The sequence below is a fragment of the Dendrobates tinctorius genome, unplaced genomic scaffold (assembly GCF_039654945.1).
Source record: "Dendrobates tinctorius isolate UK_male_01 unplaced genomic scaffold, ASM3965494v1 ptg000169l, whole genome shotgun sequence".
Lineage (NCBI taxonomy): Eukaryota > Metazoa > Chordata > Amphibia > Anura > Dendrobatidae > Dendrobates > Dendrobates tinctorius.
In genome coordinates, this window is record NW_027361836.1 from 1,795,630 (window position 1) to 1,816,406 (window position 20,777).

The 20,777-nt window shown below is 48.3% G+C and overlaps 1 protein-coding gene across 2 annotated transcripts in view; it reads left to right on the top strand.

Moving 5' to 3' along the window:
• Positions 1 to 20,777, top strand: part of UBE2W (ubiquitin conjugating enzyme E2 W) — a 55,619-nt gene that overhangs the window by 19,795 nt on the left and 15,047 nt on the right. For both annotated transcript variants that reach the window (XM_073550786.1, XM_073550787.1), the window contains exon 3: positions 13,776 to 13,878. In XM_073550786.1, the coding sequence (XP_073406887.1) occupies positions 13,776 to 13,878 (103 nt within the window). The remainder of the gene's footprint in view (positions 1 to 13,775; positions 13,879 to 20,777) is intronic.

The window sequence follows — 20,777 nt, forward strand, 5'->3', positions numbered from 1 at the left end:
CACACTTAAATACTTCGAATCACCAAACAAATTTAAATATTAATAAAGATAACACAAGTAGACACAAAATGCAGTTTTTAAATGAAGGTCTTTATTATTAAGTCAAAAAGAAATCCAAATCTACAGGGCCTTGACTAAAAAAGTGATTCCCCTCCATCCCACTCTAAAACCTAAATTAATTGTGGTTTATCACATCTTTGGGAACTTGTTCTCAATCAAGAAATCTCTTAAATAGGACCTGCATGACAAACTGAAGTAGACCAAAAATTTCTCAAAGGCTAGACATCATGCGGCAATCCAAAGATCGTCTGGAACAAAGTAATTGACACCTATCACTATCAGTCTGGAAAAGGTTATAAAGCCATTTCTCAAGCTTTGGGACTCCAGCAAACCACAGTTAGAGCCATTACCCACAAATGGCGAAAATATGGAACAGTGGTGAACCTTTCTGGGAGTGGCTGGCCGACCGAAAGTACCCCCAGGTAACAAAAGACCCCGCAACAACATTCAAAGAACTGCAGGTCTCACTTGCCTCAGTTAAGGTCAATTTTCATGACTCCAACATAAGAAAGAGATTAGGCAAAATGGCCTGCATGGCAGAATTCCAAGACAAAAACCATTACTGATCCCCAAGCCTTTTGGAGAATACTCTATGGACTGAAGAGACAAAAGTTGAACTTTTTGGAAGGTGTATGTCTCATTACATCTGGCGTAGAAGTAACACAACATTTCAGAAAAAGAACATCATACCAGCAGTAAAATAGGGTGGTGGTAGTGTGATGGTCTGGGGCTGTTTTGCTGCTTCAGGACCTGGAAGACTTGCTGTGGCAAATGAAGCAATGAATTTTGCTGTCTACCAAAAAATCCTGAAGAATGTCCAGTCATCTGTTTGTGACCTGAAGCTGAAGCACATGCCCGGGACTACAGCGCCCGCAATTGCACGTCACAGGTAAGCATGACGTGCATGGAAGAGGGGTGCCATTATATGGAAGAGAGGAGGCAGGGTTTTCTTTCAGGCACTGCACACCCCAGAGCCTGGAAGAAATTTTTTCACAATCAATAAAATCACAACAATTAAAGACTGTCGTTGAGAAGACTTTACTTTCATGTTATTAGTGTGCCGGGGTTACTCCTATACTTTGGAAGAAATTATTAACATAAAACATTATAACTGCATTTCTCAAGATCTTCACCACAACTATGAGGTATACAGGCAAGACTGGTTTAATAATTCTATTACCTGTATGCCCATAGTAATAGCTCAAAATCTTATGGGGGGCTGACAGAATATCTTTAAAGGGGTTTTCTATATTACTAAGTAGTATCCCGAACGATAGGATTCATGTTAAATAACATCAGATAGTACTCTCCCTCCAATACTGTCAATCGCTGATCTGGTCTGTGACATAGATGTAGACAGTATGGACCGCACCATGATTGGCTGCAGTGGTGATGTCAGCCGCCAACCTGATATTACCGCTACAGCTAAAACATAAAGGCAGGAGCAGTGGTGGAGAGCGTGCACTGGACCAATTTTTTTGGAGACCACTTTTTAAAAGTGGAAAAACATTTTAGGTCAAGTTCACACTGGGCGTTTTTGATGCTTTTTTTTTTTTTAAATGCCCTTTTTATGCTAATTTTCAGCTGCATTTTCCATTACCAGCAAAGCCTATGAGAGTTCAGAAATCTCATGCACACAGCTTGTTTTTTTGTGATCAGGATTTTGTGCTTTGCATGGTTTATTGCACAATGGAGCATGTCTCTTTCCACGTTTTTTCAGCGTTTTTCACCCGTTGAAATGCATGGGTGGTGAAAAAATGCACCAAAAACGCAGGTATCATGATTTGCAGCATGTTTTGTGTCAAAACATGATTCTATAGAATAAGACTTTTTTTTTCTCTCACCCATGACAGCACCACGGAGAGAGGGGATCCGCCCTTCAGGGACAGGAACCTACAGAAAAAGGGCGGTACCTCTCCTCCGCCTTCAGTTGGGTTCCTGTCCCTGACGGAGGGACCCACAGTACGGCGTACCTGTGAGGAATCCGGGGCCGGCCTGTCCGGGTATCGGCAGCGGGGGAGGCCCCTGTCGCGGCAGGTGCGGTGCCCGAAGCCGTCACCGCCGGGGCCGATGCGGGCTGCCGAGTGAGCGGGGGGGAGAGACGCCGGAGTCGCCGCTCCGGAAAGGAGGTCGGGGCTCAGCGGGACCCGGTGGAGCGTGGGCAGCGCCATGGTACGGAGAGTACCAAGATGGCCGCTGCCCCGGAAGTAGACTAACGACTTCCGGGTCCCGGAACCGGGCGCATGCGCAGGAGCGCGCTCCCCGACCAGCGCGTGCAGGGGGAGCGGTGACGTCACACGGCGCCAAGTTTAAAAAAGGTGAGGTGCAGAAACTCCTGGCTGGAAGCGATCCTAATAATGGAGGATAGCGACCAGCAACAGGAGCAGAGGCAGCAGCTGAAACAGCAGCAGCAGCACCACCAACACCACCACCGACAAAAGGAACGAAACACAGAGTGCCGTTCCAGCAGTCACTCCACGCGGCGTAGCACGTCAGCAGCGAGGAGCAGAACGCCACCAGGAGATCAGCCTATACAGGACCTGACTCCGTCTCCCGAACCGGTACCTGCAGCCGCGCGCCTTTTTTTGGGGGGTAAGTGATCTTCGTGAATGTCACCCTTGTAATGCAATCCCTCTCCCTTATTAGGGAAAGAAGAAGGCTAAAAAGAACAGGGAATGTCCCACTTGCGCTAAACCCCTACCGGTATCATGGGAGAAAAAACTATGCGAGTCCTGTACAAAAGAAATTGTTTGTCAGGAGACTCCGGATTTCGCATCTGACCTAAGGGCCGCAATTAAATCAGAGGTCCAGAGTGCCCTCGAATCCCTTAAACATAAGGATAAAACGAGGAAAAAAGACACGGTAGAAACCTCCCAGTCATACTCTTCCACGTCGGGAGAAATCTCGACTAAACCCTCAGAATCCGGCTCCTCATCCTCAGACGAGAAAACAGGAGGACGCCATTGTTTTCCCCTAGAAGAGGTAGACAAACTGGTGAAAGCTGTAAGGTCTACCATGGGGGTATTGGACCCGAGGCCGGATAAGACAGTCCAGGACATAATGTTCGGGGGGGCTAGGCCAGAAAAAACGGAGAGTATTTCCGCTAAACGAAATCGTCAAGGGTCTAATCAAAAGGGAATGGGACAAGCCAGACAGGAAAAATACTACAGTCCCTTCCCTTAAAAGGAAATGTCCCTTTGAGGAGGAGGCATCCACGTCTTGGGACAGAGCCCCGAAACTCGATGTGGCAGTCGCTAAATCCTCAAAGAAATTCGCCCTTCCCTTTGAGGACATAGGCACCCTCAGGGACCCCCTAGATAAGAAGGCAGATACCTTTCTAAAGGGGGCTTGGGAGTCTGCAGGCGGTAACCTCAGGCCAGCGATAGCGGCGACATGTACCTCAAGAGCCCTAATGGTATGGGTGGACCAACTTGAGAAACAGCTGAGGGAAGGGACACCTAGAGATAAAATTCTAGATTCTATCCCAGTAATAAGGGGAGCGGCTGCATTCCTAGCAGACTCATCGGCCGATTCAGTCAGACTGTCGTCCAAACCAGCAGCACTTTCAAACGCGGCCCGAAGGACACTATGGCTTAAAAGTTGGCCAGGGGACCTTCAGACCAAAATGAAATTATGCTCCATCCCCTGTGAAGGAAAATTCCTTTTTGGGGAAACGTTAGATGACATCCTCCAGAAAGCAGGGGACAAGAAAAAAGGATTCCCAAATTTAGGGCCAGCGGCATTTAAAAGACCCTTTCGGAATAGGAGGTTTTTTCAGAGAAGACCACCAAGGGAACAAAAGTGGGATGATAAAAGAAGAGCTAGAGGCTTCTTCTTTAGTAACTCTCCCCGGGACAAAAAGCCCCCCAAGTGACAGTACGCCAAGGGTGGGAGGAAGGTTATCCTTTTTCCTTCCAGCCTGGAGGAGAATTTCAACAAACCCCTGGATAATAAACCTAATCCAGGAGGGCCTAAGGATAAACTTTTTCTCTCTCCCGCCTCAAAAATATGTAGTAACGCCGCTGACATCCAGCGTGCGAGAACAGGAAGCGCTAGAAAGCGAGGTTCTAGACCTAGTAAAAAAAGGAGTCCTCCAGGAGGTCCCCCTGCAGGATATGGGCAGAGGGTTCTACTCCCCTCTTTTTCTAGTGACCAAACCAGACGGCACCTTTCGTACAATTATAAATCTGAGAAAGCTAAACAAATACGTCAAGAACCAGAGCTTCAAAATGGAGTCAATCAAATCTACCACCAAAGTCCTGTTCCCAAACTGCTACATGACGGTGTTGGACCTCAGCGACGCTTATTATCACGTCCCTATCCACAAAGACTCCAGGAAGTATCTGAGGTTAGCCGTCTCAATAAAAGGCAAGGTCAAAGAATTTCAGTACAGAGCCCTGCCGTTCGGAATATCGATAGCCCCGCGAGTATTCACCAAAATAGTAGCGGAAATGATGGCTCATATAAGGGAACAAGATATAATAATAATCCCGTATCTAGACGATTTCCTAATAGCAGGCAGCTCGGCTCAAGAATGCAGGGAACAGAGAGACAGGGTGATGAACACTCTACAAGACCTGGGCTGGCTTCTAAATCTAAAAAAAATCAAGATTGGAGCCCAGCAGGGTTCAAGAATTCTTGGGCCTAACACTAGACTCAAACATTCAAGAGTGTCGCCTCCCAAACCACAAAAAAGAGAAGATCGCTCAAATTACAGCAAGAGCAATCCAAAATCCCTCCATGACACTAAGGAAGGCCATGTCACTGTTGGGTTCACTATCTGCCTGCCTACCAGCAGTTCAATGGGCTCAGTTACACATGAGAAATCTCCAGTGGGACGTATTGGCCAACCAGGCAGTAGTAGGGGGACACCTAGAGGGTCGCATTACCCTAAATTCAAGCACTATTCATTCCCTAGCTTGGTGGGGAAACCAGGAGAACCTGTCCAAAGGGATCCCCTGGGCACCAAAGATAACACACGTGGTGACAACAGATGCCAGTCCCACAGGATGGGGAGCGCACATGAACAACGAGGTGACTCAGAGCGAATGGGGAAGTCAAGAACTAAGAGCCTCCTCAAATCAAAAGGAGCTTCTAGCAGTAGGCTATGCCCTAACACACTTCCTACCCCTACTCCAGAACCACCATGTCCGTATCCTTTCGGACAATCGGATCACAGTGGCCTATATAAACCACCAGGGGGGAACCAGGTCCCGAACCCTAATGGACACATCCGCCAAAATCCTCAAACTAGCGGAGGCAAACCTATTATCTCTGACAGCCATACACATCCGCGGTACAGAGAATCAAAGGGCAGACTTTCTGAGCCGCACCCAATTGCGACAGGGGGAATGGGTACTAAAGCAGTCCATTTTTCGGCAGATTGTAAAAATGTGGGGGACCCCAGACGTGGATCTGTTCGCCGACTTCAAAAACAAAAAAGTAGACGCCTTCTGCTCCCTAGATCCCAGGGGGAATCCTCTAACTCTGGATGCATTTATGCTCCCATGGACACAGAATCTAACATATGCATTTCCCCCAATCATGCTCATTCCAGCAGTCCTAAAGAAAGTCAGGCAGGACAGGGCAAGAATGATACTGATAGCCCCCTTCTGGCCCAAAAGAACCTGGTTTTCCTGGCTAAGAATGCTCTCAGTAACCGACCCATGGGTCCTACCGGATCTCCCGGACCTGCTATCGCAGGGCCCATTGCTACATCCTCAGGCACCGAACCTCCATTTAACAGCATGGAATTTGAGAGGGCACTGATGAGGGACAGGGGTTTTTCAGAAAACCTGATAACTACACTACAAAAGAGTAGGAAACCGGTTACAATGAGAGCTTATGGTAGAATATGGAAAAAATTTCTATCCACCTCTAGGGCAAAGGTTCAGGACGGGGTTCAGATTGATAAGATCCTAGAATTCCTACAAGTGGGCCTAGAACAGGGTCTGGCGGTCAACACATTAAAAGTACAAATAGCGGCATTAGGCGCCCTCTATAACCATGATGTGGCAGGTGACTCCTGGGTAGCACGGTTTATTAAAGCCGCAACCAGATCGAGGCCAATAGCCAGTCAAAGATTACCATCATGGGACCTGAATCTGGTACTTTCAACACTGACAGGCCCTCCGTTTGAACCAATTCACTCGGCACCCCTAAAAATCCTATCTCTTAAAACGGTGCTTCTGGTGGCACTAACATCAGCCCGAAGAGTGAGCGATATTCAAGCCTTGTCAGCGGGGCCTCCTTTCACAAAAATTCTAGAGGATAGAGTTATCTTAAAACCTGACCCAGCCTATTTGCCCAAAGTGTCATCACATTTTCACAGATCCCAGGAGGTCGTCCTTCCTTCCTTCTGCCCGAATCAAAAAAATAAGGGGGAAGAAAAGTTTCACACTTTTAGATGTTAAAAGGTGCCTAGTACAGTACTTAGAGGCCACCAAAAAGTGTAGGAAGGAAGGCTCTCTCTTTGTATGTTTCCAGGGTCCTCGGAAGGGGCTCAAAGCATCCAAGAGTACCCTGGCAAGGTGGATAAGGGATGCGATTGCCCTGGCATATTCATCCAGCGGGAATACCATCCCAGAAGGGCTGAGAGCTCATTCCACAAGGGCAATGGCGACCTCATGGGCTGAAAGATCTGAGGTATCAATAGAACAAATCTGTAAGGCGGCCACCTGGTCATCACCTTCGACCTTTTTTAGGCACTATAGATTAGATCTAGCCTCTACATCTGACCTGACCTTCGGGAGAAGGGTCCTTCAGGCGGTGGTCCCTCCCTAAGCTACCAATCTCTGAAATTCTCTCTGTGGTGCTGTCATGGGTGAGAGAGAATAGCTTAGTTACTCACCGATAACGGTGTTTCTCGGAACCCATGACAGCACCCGCTTATTCCCCTCCCCTTCATGAGTATGGTGAGCACGTTTTTACTGTTAGTAGAGTGTTTCTGTTTAGGCACGGTGCTTTGATAAGTAAGCAGTATTATAATATTGTGTATGTATTTCTGTTGTCTAACTAACCTGGAGACCCTCTGATGCTCTGTAACCAACTGAAGGCGGAGGAGAGGTACCGCCCTTTTTCTGTAGGTTCCTGTCCCTGAAGGGCGGATCCCCTCTCTCCGTGGTGCTGTCATGGGTTCCGAGAAACACCGTTATCGGTGAGTAACTAAGCTATTCCAACACTAAACTGTATCAGCATGCACAAGAGACAAATCTAGCATGCCAAAACTGCAGGAAAACAAAAAGAAGAAAAAAACAAGGAAAATCTGCTTTTTTTTTTTTTTTCTGCAGCTTCTTTCCTGCCAAGAGATTGGGTTTTGCTGCAGAAAAAAACACTGAAAAAAATGCCTATTGTGAACTTACCCTTAAAATCCTATAAAATAACATATGTACTTTATTAGACTTTCAGGATGCTATGCTCTTTCCATTTTATATGGACAGGTCTGAATGGGGTTTTGCTTGCTAGTAAGTGATGATATATCGCTAAGCTATGCTTCATTTACTGATCACTAGGGGTCCTACTTCGGCTATGTGCACATGCTGCGGATTCCGCTGCGTTTTTTTCCGCGCGGAAACGCAGGTAAAACCGCAGGTAAAGTGACCTGCGGTTTTGCTGCGTTTTGGCCTGCGGTTTCACACCTCTACTATGTTAAAGGTGTGAAACCGCAGCAGAATCCGCAGAAATAATTGACATGCTGCGGAAAAAAAACCGCAGCAAAACCGCGCAGAAAAAACCGCAGCGTGAGCACTGCGGTTTTGAAAACCCATAGGGTTACATGGTAAAGTACCATGTCTGCGGAACTGCTGCGGTTCCGCAGGGCCAAAACCGCAGCGGAACCGCAGCAAAAACCGCAGCGTGTGCACATACCCTTCTGGGTCCACCACGGATTCTTCAGATGAAAGGGTGGTAGACTTGCTTTCATTGAATGCTATTATGTACTAAGATGTGGAATACCCTGTTACGGTGAGTGCACACATTGCGGATTGCGCTGCAGATTTTTCCACCCGGATTTGCCTAAATCCATAGGTCAAAAGATCTGCGTTATATCTGCGGATTAGCCTGTGGTTTTCCCCTGCTGTTTGATACCTGTACAATGGAGAAGGTTTGAAACCGCTGCAGATTCAGCACAAAGAATTGACATGCTGCGAATTGAAAACCGTAGCAAATCCGCGTGGAAAAATCCACAGCTTGTTCACTGCGTTTTTTATTTTCCATTGAATATACAGGTACTGTCCAGCGCAGCAGAAACTGCTGCGGATCTGCAGGGCCAAAAACGCTGCGGATCTGCAGCAGAATCCGCAACGTGTGCACACAGCCTTAAATGTTTTTATTTTTTCTCTATTTATTGTGTCAATTTATTTGGTCTTCTGTGCTTGCTTCCAAGACGCCGGCTGTGTAAACCTAGAAATAAATGAGAAAAGCTTGATAAAGTCCCTAAAGCACTTGGTCTGGTACAGAATATGGCATTGGTATCTTCTTATCTGTTCTGTTTATGGCTGTCACTTCATGGAGGAGATGATACTTACCAATGAGGAGGGGCTTATGTGTGTTCCTGGTTAGGGCCAACATTCAGCAAGCGTTGTGACTTGCCGAATCCTAATCATATGTACCATATTCACTGTTAGGATTCTGCCCCGCTTATTAGTTAGAGCGGATGTCATGTGACTGAAAGTATGCGACTAACTTTCTTGCAGTCTTGTGCCGACTAGCATCTTTTCCTGCTTCTCTCTGAACTTTCAGGTAAGTAATAATACAAGTATGCAAATTGTGACAACCACTCAAACCGGCAAGCAGAGCGGAGTCCTAACATTTGATATATTACACACAGTTAGGATTCGTAATCCTACAGTGCTTGCCAAAAATTTGCCCTTGCAGAGAAAAAAACCCATTTTGGCTCAGTTAATCAAGACTGGTGTTCTGTACTTCAGTCTTGATGAAGCGTGCATTGGAGCAAGATGCCCTAAATTCATTATGAGGCATACTCCTAATAACTGGCACATCTTTCAACTGCTGCCAAACGCCATCTTAAGAAACGTGCTTCAGTCAAAGTTTGGGCACCCCTGGTCAAAATTGCTGTTATTGTGAACAGTTAAACAAGTTGAAGATAAAATGATCTCTAAATGGCCTAACTTTAAAGATTACACTTTTTCCTTTGCATTTTAGGCCAAAAAAATTTGTGTATAATTTTTCTTCATCTTTTACATTTTAAAAATTACAAAAAGGAAAATGGGCTGATGGAAAATGCTTTTTGTAGCCAGACAAGAGTCTTTCAATTAATGTTTGAGGCATTTTCATCCATTCTTCCTTGGAAAATTCTTCCAGTTCGGTGAGATTCCTGGGTCGTCTTCCATGCACTGCTATTTTGAAGTCTAGCCACAGATTTTCAATGATCAGGTCAGGGGACTGTGAGGGCCATTGTAAAACCTTCAGCTTGCACCTTTTGAGGTAGTCTATTGTGGATTTTGTTGTGTGTTTTAAGATCATTATCCATTTGTAGAAGCCATCCTCTTTTCAACTTCAGCTTTTTTACAGATGGTGTTATATTTGCATCAAGAATTTGTTGAAATTTCAGTGAATGCATTCTTCCCTCTACCCGTGAAATGTTCCTTGTTGGCGAGAGATGTTGTTTTTCTGAAATTATGTGCCCTTTTTTCTACACACAACTTTTTGATCGTCATAGCCAAAGAGTTCTAATTTAACCTCATCAGTCCACTTGTTTTCAATATGCATCAGACTTATTTAGACGTTCTGTTACATAATTCTGACTCTTAATTTTATGGTGAGGACGCAGGAGAGGTTTTCTTCTGATGACTCTTCCATGAAGGCCATATCTGTGTAGGTGTCTGAACAGTTGAACAATGTACCACACCCAACTCCAGAGTCTGCTAAATTTTTCTGAAAATTTTTTGCAGTCAAACGGGGGTTCTGATTTTCTTCTCTAGCAATCCTATAAGCAGCTCTCACTGAAAATTTGCTTTGTCTTCCAGACCTTATCGTGACTTGTTCCTATTAACTGCCATTTCTTAATTATATTTCGAACTGAGGAAAAGGCAACTTGAAAACACCTTGCTATTTTCTTATAGTCTTCTCCTAATTTGTGGGCCTCCACCATTTTCCTTTACAGAGTGCCAGGCAGCTGCCTAGAAGAATCCATGGCTGATGTTTTTTGATCATAGACATGGGGAATAAAAGGAAGTAATTGAGGTTTTCCTGACTCATGTTTCTGTAAAAGGATTGTCTTGGCAGAATAAAAGATTGTCCAGGATATGAAAAAATAACAAATTCAGTCATACTCACCAGCATCCAACTAGATACTGCACAGGCCGCTCCATGGTCTGTGCTGGGATAGGAAGTGGTAATGTTATAGCTCCAGCAGCCTCCGGACCAGTGTGGACTGTGATTGGCTGCAGTGGTCAGTTGGCTTTGAGCAGGTCATCATGACATGTTTTATGGGAACACACTACTCAAAGCCAGTTGACCGCTGCAGCCAAACACAGGCCGCAGCACTCTGGCTGGTGGTAGGATGGATGCATCAGCGCATCCTGTGTTTTTTGCAGACCTTGGAGCAGCTTGAGCAGGATGCAAGTTGATGCCAATAGCTTAGTTTGACCCGAGTTTGGTATTTATATATTTTTTTATTTTTTTTTATATATACCCTGTTCTTTGGCAAAATTTTATTTTGCCCTGACCACCCCTCAAAAGTCCAAGCCGTGATCATTGTATTGTATAGATTTTAAAGGGGTTGTCTAGCAAATCACAGGATGAGATATGTAGAAAAAAGTAAAAGGATCCGCACAATATATGATGACTTGCTGATAATCGGGGGTCCAACTGCTCGGACCTGCACCATTCAGCAGAACAGGGAATTTTTATTCTCACCAGGGTGCCTTCATCCTGGTTACAAAATGCAGCAGCAGGTTGGATGCCTGACCGCCACTCCATTCATTCTCCATGGGGCTGCCGGAAAGAAAGTGCTGGATGCAGTGCTCGGCTGCCCCATAGAAAATGAATGGAAAAGCTCTTGAGCATGCACATTACAGCGGAATAAAAGTTCCTTTGTTATGTAGATCGGTGTGAGTTCCTTCAGTCAGACATCATGGAATAAAAGTTCCTTTGTTATGCAGATCGGTGTGAGTTCCTTCAGTCGGACCTCATGGATCAACAAGTTGTCACCTAAGCTGCGGATAGGTGATGACTTCTTTATTCTGGACAATCCCTTTTAAAAATTAACAAAAAATTCCAGTAATGAGTTATGACATTTAGTTACACAGTATGGCAGTACTTGTTCTTACTGTACATCATTGAGCTAAGTGCTAGTGGTAACATGTGTTCAGGCACTCTCCCCACAGTGACGTCTTTGCATAGTGACCCTTTGTTTATTATAAAGCAGCCAATAGATATCCCATTCTGTCCTGATGTCAGGTAAGGAGCAGAGCCTCTGCAGTAGCATGGCATTATACTTGAGGACTGTAGAAAGGATTGTATTTTCAGATGCCAGAGGGGTGAAGGAGACTGATTTTGTTTAGAGTCCATCCCCAGCAGCACAGATTTGCAGCAGCAGCATCAGTGAAATACATGGAAGCAAAAACTATGCATTTATATAGCGCCATTTATTCCATGGCGCTTTACATGTGAAAAGGGGAAATATAGACAAGTATAATAAACATGTGTAAGACAAGGGACACACAAGTACATAAGGAGAGGGGACCCTGCCCGCGAGGGCTCACAGTCTACAGGGATGGGTGAGGATACAGTAGGAGAGGGTCGAGCAGGTCGTGCGGTGGTTCAGTAGACCGAGGATCATTGCAGGCTGTAGGCTTGTCGGAACAGGTGGGTCTTCAGGTTCTTCTTGAAGGTTTCCGTTGATGGTGAGAGTCTGATGTGTTGCCGCAGAGAGTTCCAGAGTATGGGGGAAGCACGGGAGAAATCTTGTATGCGGTTGTGGGAAGAAGAGATAAGCGGGGAGTAGAGAAGGAGATCTTGAGATGATCGTAGGTTGCGTGCGGGTAGGTACCTAGAGACCATGTCACAGATGTATGGAGGAGACAGGTTGTGGATGGCTTTGTATGTCATGGTTAGGGTTTTGAATTGGATCCTCTGGGCAATAGGAAGCCAGTGATGGGCCTGGCATAAGGGGGAGGCTGGGGAATAGCAGGGAGACAGGTGGATTAGTCGGGCAGCAGATTGTAGGTTGGACTGGAGCGGTGCCAGAGTGCTAGAGGGGAGGCCAGAGAGTAGGAGGTTGCAGTACTCGAGGCGGGAGATAAGAGCATGCACTAGTGTTTTTGTGGTTTCGTGGTTGAGGAATGAGTGGATCCGGGAAATATTTTTGAGTTTGAGGCGGCAGGAGGAGGCGAGGGCTTGGATATGTGGTTTGAAAGCGAGCGCAGAGTCGAGGATCACCCCAAGGCACCGAGAGTACGGGACTAGGGAAAGAGAGCAGCCATTGACATTGATGGATAGGTCTGGTGGAGGGGTAGAGTGAGATGGGGGAAAGATGATGAATTCTGTTTTGTCCATGTTCAGTTTGAGAAAGCGAGCAGAGAAGAAGGCCGCGATAATAGACAGACATTGTGGGATTTCAGTCAGTAAGGAGGCGAGGTTGGCTCCAGATAGATCTGCGTGTCCTCGACATAGAGGTGATACTGCAAACTGTGGGATTCTATGAGCTGTCCCAAGCTGAAGGTGTAGATGGAGAATAGTAGGGGTCCTAGGACAGAGCCTTGCGGAACACCCACAGACAGGGGGCGGGGTGAGGAGGTGGTGTGTGAGAGGGAGACACTAAATGTTAGGTGTGGTGAGATTCAGGATAGGGCCAAGTCTGTGATGCCAAGAGATGAGTCTGTAGCAGGAGGGAATTGTCTACGGTGTTGAAGGCAGAGGACAGGTCCAGGAGAAGGAGGACAGAGTAGCGTTGCTTGCTCTTGGCGGTTAGTAAGTCGTTAGAGACTTTAGTTAGGGCAGTTTCAGTTGAGTGATGCAGTTGGAAGCCAGATTATAACCGGTCAGAGAGGGAACAGGAGGAGAGGTGGGAGGACAGTTCAAGATATACATGCTGTTCCAGTAGTTTTGAGGCGTAAGGGAGAAGAGATATCGGGTGATAGTTAGACACAGAGGATGGGTCAAGGGAGGGCTTTTTGAGGGTGGGTGTGATTGAGGCATGTTTGAAGGATGATGGAAAGACACCATTTGTAAATGAAAGGTTGAGGAGGTGTGTTAGAGATGGGATGAAGACTGTGGCCAAGTTAGGGATGAGGTGAGACGGGAGTGGGTCGAGGGCACAAGTGGTGAGGTGTGATGTTGACAGAATGATGAAAAGTTGTCACATTCTAGTAAATTTTGTCGTTTTATCATTTTTGCTGGTCCGATAATCACATTCATGTACAAATGCCACCCCAGTACTATAGACATGATATATAAATGGCCAGGGCTGTGCGCACACCACAATGCAGCTCTATGTCATCACTCACTTTGCCTATTGAATAGGTTAGCGTGTTAACATTAGAATATCGGTATTGGTACTGGCCATATTGCCGCTGTTACAGACAGGTGTGAGTCTGGTAAATGAACATTACACAATGGTGTGTTATACAGACAGACTGCAAAAAGTAGAAAGAATGACTGCATATGTGTGCGACAGTCTCAGAGCCGTCTGTCGAGCAGTGTGTGCCATGTGATTGTCGTCTCCTGCGGCTTATTCTCCCTTACACTTTCAGGTGGATTGTAGACATGGAAGGAGCGCCAGGGACGCTGTACGAAGGAGAGAAGTTTCAGCTTTTATTTAAGTTCAGCAGTCGATATCCTTTTGATTCTCCTCAGGTAAAGATGTACATGACTGTTGTGATTTTATGCTGCACCTCTATATTTCTCTGGCTTCATAAGTAGTGCTGTGTAGTCTTTTTCATAGGATAATGCAAAATTCATGGTGTTTTACAGAGAATTTTCCACTCTAAAGAGGTTATCCCACATACAATGTTTAGAACGCGAGCCCTCTTTGTGAATGGAGCGCTAGTGCGTTTCTTTGATTAGCTGACCTGTCGCGGCCTCACGTGTGTCACGCCACAACATTGCTCCACGCTGTCTAATCAAGGGTATCTCTGGATGTAGTAGGCGGGTTACAGCGCTCCCGTCCAGTGGCCACAGAGTACTGATCTGGACACCGGACCAGGTTCCTGCCATCCTGTTGACTCATTTCTGCTAGTTCACATGCATGACCACCACGTCACTACCACCTATGGCAGCAGTGGGAACACTGCCACTTCCAGAAACCATAGGTTTCACATTCACTACTGCTTCAGTCACACAGGACTCGGGAACCCCCATATAAGGGATATTAGAATTAATTTACATTCTTAAAGGGGTTTTCCCATGAACAAAAAATTATTTTAATTAATAGATTTTGGAATAATAATAATTTCCACTATTGGATGTGTTTAAATAAAATGTTCCTGTGCAGAGATAATCTTATAAATGTGCCCCTGCTGTGTAATGGCCGTGTCTGACCGTACAAGAACATGGTCTGATCATACCACAGCTCCTGGGCAGGGGAGAATGGAAAAGAGAGTATTCAGACAGGACAGCAGGGGATTACAGATCATTCTTACTGTGAGGTAACACATTTTTTTATAAACGAGCAGTGTAGGTGTATGTTACTGCCGCCTGGAGGCTGACACTAAGTGGGAAAAAACGAGGTTGGCTCCTCCTCCGCCGTATTCACCCTCGCCCTGCTTGCGGGCGGAAATCGGTTCATGCTTGGTGTCCGTTGGAGGCACACGTCTGTTTCTCGCCAGCCTTTTTTTGGTTTCCTGTGAAGATGAGACAGGGGCGACGGACCCTATTGAAAGGGTTCGATCTCCCCAAACCAACAACGGGCGAGCACGTGCGAGTGTCGCCTCCACGTATCCTCTCCCGCAACGTGGGACACGTCTGGTCTTCTTTCCCAGACTTTTTTTCTTTTTCTTTTCCATGAAGATGAGATAGGGGCAACGGACCCTATTAAAAGGGTCCGATTTCACCAAACCATCAACGGGCGAGCACATGCGAGTGTTGCCTCCACGTATCCTCTCCCACGATGTTTAACATGATGCCGGACTTAGCCCTGACCACCCTAAGGTGTTGAAACCCTTGGCTGTACAGAGTCACAAGCATAGTCCTTGCGGCCTCCACTGCTCCACCAATGCTAGACTGCGGTGCTGCAAGGCGGCGTATGGTCCCTCTCCTCTTCCCGGGAGGGAAAGATGGAGATAGGGTGCCTGCACTGTCCTATATGTGTCCTCTACCTGAGCTGGGAAGCTGAAGCATCGTCACGGGGAGGGATGGCCAGGGAGGGCTCCTGCAGCAGCGTCCACAGGGCTGGAGCCCTTAGATTTTTGCTAGGGGGTCAGAACGGCAGCATCCGAATTTAGCGCCCCCCCCCCCCCGTCGCACAAGACGGCGGGTCCTAACATCCGGCCATGTATCTTTGGCCTGGAACTCCGTGGGAGGTGGGTCCGCACCCCCCATCGTGGGCAGGCGCTGTAAATTGAGCCCGCGGCTTCGGCCGGAGCTAGGCCACCTCCTTCTTTGCGTCACTTCTGGCGGCTTTGTCCCAGTGGCCTCGGCGGGCGCCGAAGAAATTGAGCCCCCGGCTTCGGACCAGCGCTAGGCTGCAAACCGGAAGTACTGCCCCCAGAACTCCTCTTCTGCCGACGGCCCGCCCCGCAGCTATTGCGTGCTTCTTTGAGCTAGAGCAATGCCCGGCACTTCCAGGACACGTGGGGGCACAGGACTGGGGTAAGTGCTGCCCCAACCCGAGAGGCCACACTACGGGAAAACGAGGAGTGCTCCCCCGCCCCCCCCCCCCCCCACACAGCGGTCTGCAGTGCTGATGCCTGGCAGATACAGCATGTCCGAAAAAGCAAAGACGCACACATTTCTATGCGCTGCATGCATCTCTTGTTGGGCTGTTTTCCGCGGTCGCAGAGCAAGCGATTATGCGAAGCCTGCGATTCCGAACCTGCCCAGGAGCCCTCCCCTGCGACCGAGCCAAGTCCCCCGGAGTGGGCCCTATCAATGTTGCAGTCCATGGCGTCGCTAACGAGAGCAATCGAGTCCCTTCACTCCCCAGATAGGGGCAGGGACAGTGGCTCGCCTGTCTTAGAGGGGTCCTCTACCTCACAAGAGCCTCTGGCCTGCAGGGGCCGCCCTCACTCCAGGCAGACGCGGGGGAAACGAACCAACACGGCGTCTCCCGTACCTCGGCATCCGTGAGTTCCACTTCTCGCTCAAATTCACTGGTAGTCGATAGCGAGCAAAGCTCAGATTTCGACTCGGACGAACCCCTTGACCTAGATACTCCGGGGTGTCGTGAAACAGTGGATAGCCTCATCGAAGCCGTCAACCAGACTTTGGGGATTGAGGATGATTCCACCTTGGCTTCGGGCCATAAGGTGTCATTTAAGCGAGTTAAGCGGCCGCATAGAGGATTTTGCACTCACCCAGAGTTCGAGGACCTAGTGCAATGACACAGGGAGCAGCCGGACAGACGCTTCTCGTGCCAGGCGCTTGAAGCGAGGTTTGCCCCGAACCTCTGTATAAAAAAAAAAAAAATGGACTGAATCCCCAACGGTGGATCAACCCATGTCACATTTGGCCTCTAAAACCCTGTTATCCGTACCTAGTGTTTCTTCTATTAAGGATCCCACGGATCGTCTCATAGAGTGCTTGGCTCGCTCATAATTTGAGGCATCAGTGTTATGAATGGGTCACCGAGGAGGAAAAAACCTAAACATGCAAAGCCCAGAAAAGCCAGTGAGGTTGGTAACTATGCAGATTGCAGATCCCTGTTCCTAACCACACAACTAGCAGCAGCTGTGGAGCGTACCTACGATGAACCTAGAAGCCTCGTCATGGCCGGAGGACTAAATAAGCTTAAAGCAAGAAAAGGGGAAAATAAGATAAAAACACAAACACAGGCAGGAAAATAGGCTGAGCAAACGATGGGGCCCAAACTAACTAGAAAGGAGAGGAAAGGAAATAAACTGTCTGCAATCTGCCCAAAACCCTACAAAATAATGTCCAACACTTCTGATAACAAAAATAACCCTGAAGTCACTAGACTTCTCCCACTATATTAGCACTCTGAAATATTCTGAGACAGAGCAAAAAGAGGCCAATCTAATAAGGGACAAAAAGCAAATTGGCAAATACAGATAAATAAGAGTGGAAATTCAGCACACCCCCAGCCGGGGCTGGCTGACCACACAAAAAACTGAATAGAACAACAAAATCAAGTGTGAACATTAGCAGAGAAACTTAGCTTGAGCTGACTGGAACAGAGCTGAGAACCAAGACCTGACAAGCAGAAGGAATCACCATCACCATAGTAGGGCGTCAGCTGTCTTAAATACAATCTGAGATTCCTGAGGTCCAATCGTCATCCTCATTATCAGGTGGCGGATCTCTACTGATTAAATCAGCCTCACTACCTCCTGTTACCACCAGAGGGAGCCTGGAAGGAGAACTCACAACTGGTAGACCAGAAAATGAACTCCCAACACATTAGGGTCAGCACTCTTTCCCTCGTTCGCGGCAACGTGGGTGGCCAAGGCCATGATTTCTTGGACAGAATCATTGAACAAAGTCTTGCAGGATAGGGACCTACCTGCGCAAGTATCAGAGATCGCGTGTCAGATCGCTATGGCTGGGGACTACTTAATCAATGCATGTTTGGATGCGGCCAATTGCGCGGCACTTGCTGCCGCAAATGCAATTTCCATTAGGAGAGCTCTATGGTTAAGGACATGGCGGGCTGATTCAACCTCCAAAACATCCTTGACTTCTCTATCGTATCAGTGCAGCTGCCTATTCGGAGAGAGGTTGGATAAGCTCACCTCTGACTCAGGAGGAAAGAGCGGTTTTCTCCCTCAACAAAAGGTCAAACCGCTGTTTCGTCGCCAGTTTCACGTTTTTGGGCCTTTCGCAACCCCGGGTGGACTACAGCGGCCAATTCCACCACTTCAGGTCGCCCCAACGAGGATAGAGATTGACAGGTATCATATAGAGCCAACCCGTTGGGGAGAATGCGTACTCACCAGTCCAGGTCGAGGGGATCCAGGTCCCAAAGATCTTCAGCCAAATGACTCGAGCCATTTGCCAGGCGACACCAGCAAGGTAGGCAGCTGCCTACTCTGGTTTCGCCACGTCTGGCTCACCGTCGCACACGACACATGGGTAAGAGAGCCGGTGTCATCAGGATACAAGATAGAGTTTGTCAGGTACCCCCCAAGACTGTTTTTTCTTTCCCGTTTTCCCAAGGTGGATACTCGGGCAAGAGCTTTGCTAGGAGACATCGAATCGCTTCAGCACAACGGAATCATTATTCCTGTGCCAGAACACGAAAAGGCCCATGGCTTCTATTCCAACATATTCTCAGTCCCCAAAGAGGACGGGACTGTCAGACCTGTTTTGGACCTGAAGCTCCCTGAACAAATTCATCAGGGTCAGACATTTCCGGATGGAGTCTCTCCATTCAGTCACTTCGGCCATGGGGCAGGGGGAATACTTGGCCTCTATCGATATCCAAGATGCCTACCTACATATCCCCATTTTCCCTCCGCATCAAAGATTTCTATGCTTCGCCATCAACAGTCTACATTTTCAGTTCGCAGCGCTGCCCTTCGGGCTTGCCACCGCCCCCAGAGTGTTCACGAAGGTCATGGCGGTCGTCATGGCCATCCTGCCCTCCCGGTGCATAGTCGTCTTGCCTTACTTAGACGAGCTCTTGGTCAAGGGCCCTTCAATTCGGGCATGTGAGGAAAGTGTCAACATCATACTCTTTCCCGCTTGGGGTGGTTGGTCAACATGAAGAAATCATCCCTTGTTCCAGCTCAGAGGATTTCCTTTTTAGGGATGATTTTCAACACCTTCCGAGGGTTGGTAATTCTCCCTCCGGGCAAATCCCTAGCTCTCCGGTAGGGAGTCCGGACACTTCGCCAACCAGGCCCTCATACCATCCGTATCGGGATGAGGATGCTAGGAAAAATGGTGGCGGCAATGGAAGCGATACCGTTCGCCCGGTTCCATCTTCGCCCCCTGCAGCACACCCTCTTGTCATCCTGGGACAAGAACCCATCCACGCTCGATCACCGATGCCGGTTGTCCTCTCAGGTCAGACAGTCACTTGAGTGGTGGATAACCAGTTCCTCCCTGCTTCAGGGGAGCCTTTTCCCCCAGACCATTGGTTGGTGGTCACAACCGACGCCAGCCTCCTCGGCTGGGAAGCGGTTTTTCGCCACCACACGACCCAAGGACGGTGGTTGCCGCAGGAGGCACGCCTCCCGATCAACTTGTTGGAGATACGAGCGATTCGGCGGGCTCTGCAACATTTTCATCACCTTCTAGCAGGCCGCCCCATCCGGATTCAGTCGGACAACGCCACGGCGGTGGCTTACGTAAATCATCAAGGGGGCACCCGCAGCAGGGCAACCATGCGCGAGGTAGGGCACGTTCTTCATTGGGCCGAGAGGAACCACTCGGTGATATCGGCAGTCCACATCCCGGGCGTGGAGAACTGGGCGGCAGCCTTCCTCAGCCGGCAGGGTCTTGCGTCCGGGGAGTGGTCACTACACCCTGAGATCTTCCAGCAGATTTGCCAACAGTGGGGGACACCAGATGTGGACCTGATGGCCTCCAGGGTGAATGCCACGTTTGTCGCTCAGTCCAGGGACACGCAGGCAATCGCTGTGGATGTGTTGGTTCTGCCATGGAACCAGTTTCGCCTCCCATATCTATTTCCCCTGCTGCCACTACTTCCGAGAGTCATCAAAAAGATCAAATCAGAGGGGGTTCCAGTGATTCTGCTGGCCCCAGAGTGGCCCCGTCGAGCGTGGTACGCAGATCTAGTACAGCTGCTCGCCGACGTTCCTTGGCGACTGCCAGAGATCTACTGTCCCAGGGCCCGATCTTCCACCCGAGCTCGGGCCCTGTGTTTGATGGCATGGCCGTTGAATCTTGGATTCTAACCCAGGTGGGGTTTGGGCGCGAGGTGGTCGCTGCAATGGTTAGCGCCCGGAATCTGGCCTCAGCACATATTTACCTTCACACCTTGAAGGTTTTCTTGGTGTCGAGGCTGCGGTTGTTCTCCACTAAGATTCACTATCCCTAACATCTTGGCCTTTCTCCTGTCTGACCTAGACTCGGGGTTAGCCCCAAGCTCCCTCAGGAGACAGACATCTGCGTTATCTGTCCTGTTTCAGCGCAGAATCGCTACCAATTTTCAGGTGAAGACTTTCATCCAGGGAGTCTCCCATTTGGTACCTCCCTATAGGGCGCCCCTGGATGCCTGGGACCTTAACCTTGTCTTAAGCGTTTTGAAGGAAGCCCCATTCGAACCGCTACAGGATGTCTCTTTGTTGTACTTTTCCTGGAAGGTGGTGTTCCCGGTAGCCATAACTTCTATCAAGCGGGTCTCGGAGCTGGCGGCCCTATCCTGCCGAGCCCCGTTTCTCAGTTTCCATAAGGATAAGGTTTTGCTCAGACCAGCCCCTCCCTTTCTGCCGAAGGTCGTTTCCTCATTTCACATTAATGAGGATATTGTCTTGCTCTTTTTGTCCAGCACCGGTACACCGTGTGGAAAAGGCTCTTCACACGTTAGACCTGGTAAGAGCCCTTCGGAGGTACGTGTCACAGACAGCACCCTTTCGTCAGACAGACACTCTGTTCGTGCTCCCCGAGGGGCG